Source organism: Acyrthosiphon pisum, chromosome A2 (genome assembly GCF_005508785.2).
Source record: "Acyrthosiphon pisum isolate AL4f chromosome A2, pea_aphid_22Mar2018_4r6ur, whole genome shotgun sequence".
NCBI lineage: Eukaryota > Metazoa > Arthropoda > Insecta > Hemiptera > Aphididae > Acyrthosiphon > Acyrthosiphon pisum.
This window is the reverse complement of record NC_042495.1, coordinates 31,859,436-31,860,570: the sequence shown is the minus strand read 5'-3', so window position 1 is coordinate 31,860,570 and position 1,135 is coordinate 31,859,436. Positions and strand designations below refer to the sequence as shown.

Here is a 1,135-nt window from a genome sequence, read left to right as displayed (position 1 = left end):
CATCATCAAGGCACCGCCGACGTCTTACCCCACGGTGACTTGGCCGCCTCCACCGCAACCTGTGCTGCGCCATTTCTCGATTTTCTCCACAGCCAAGGGTGAAAAATCACGTTTTGATCCCGCGAGCTAGGGGGATTTGAGACCACACGCAGACGTTTCCTCTCTCCATCTCTCCCCGGGGAGCCCCAAAACTGCGAAGCTTAATGACCTCGGAATTAGTGTCGTTTCGGATAAAAACACCCGAAAGCTCGTTATTAATTACGTCATCAAAACCCACTCGAAACGCGGTACGAGACTATACGACCTACTGCGCCCGCTCCCCGCCCCCACCCCACCCACCCATACTCCCACCGTCGTAACCCTTAACCGGAAGAAGGAGGAAGAAAAAACATTCGGACAGGAATCGCGAACGGACACGGCGTACACACAACGGACAAGAATTATAATATTATGTGAGGGGTACGTTTCAAGGCCAATTATTTTCGTCCACTCGGCCTACGCCGTAATAAATATTTGCGGAAAATAATAATGATGAGTACACAACATCGTACAACAATAGCAATATTAAAGTTACAACAGTAAGTTGTAGTGTGCAGTAATATTTTTCGACTCGAATTTACGTTTAAAACAAAACGCTCGGTTGGAACAATAGACGTAGGTAACAACGAAGTTACGTTAAATAATGTTTGCTGATAATTATTATTAATATCGGTGGTTAAAATGACGATTGTTTTCTTTTCGATTCGGTTCTAGGAAAATTATTTTCATTTTTCCGGCTGCTTTATTTAGGAGGTAAATGTAAAGAAAAAAAAAAAATATTGTAAAAAAAAAAACGGATTTTAATGCGACGCTCGTTTTGTTCGAAAATCAAAAGACGTACAAATCTATAAATATGATATATTTCCTGTGCTATCGATTCGAGTCTCGGCGTTTCGTGCAGAAATGATATATATATATATTATATTACTCAGAGTCGAGAGTAGGTAGGTACTTACCGTTATTAGTAACTATCCAATTATTATTATTCGTCGAGACTGCTGCAGAGTATAGAGTCACATAATAATATTATTTTTCGCCCTGATTTGACGTAGGTAGTTTTACAGCCACTTCACCGCGCGTCACTGAACTCGTTCGA

At 41.6% G+C, this 1,135-nt stretch overlaps 1 protein-coding gene across 1 annotated transcript in view; it reads right to left on the bottom strand.

Moving 5' to 3' along the window:
• LOC115034140 (leucine-rich repeat extensin-like protein 5) overlaps window positions 1–73 on the bottom strand; it is a 2,721-nt gene extending 2,648 nt beyond the window's left edge. Inside the window, exon 1 of the mRNA XM_029489923.1 lies at window positions 29–73. Within this exon, the coding sequence (XP_029345783.1) occupies window positions 29–73 (45 nt within the window). The remainder of the gene's footprint in view (window positions 1–28) is intronic.
• Between the last annotated feature and the right edge of the window lie 1,062 nt (window positions 74–1,135).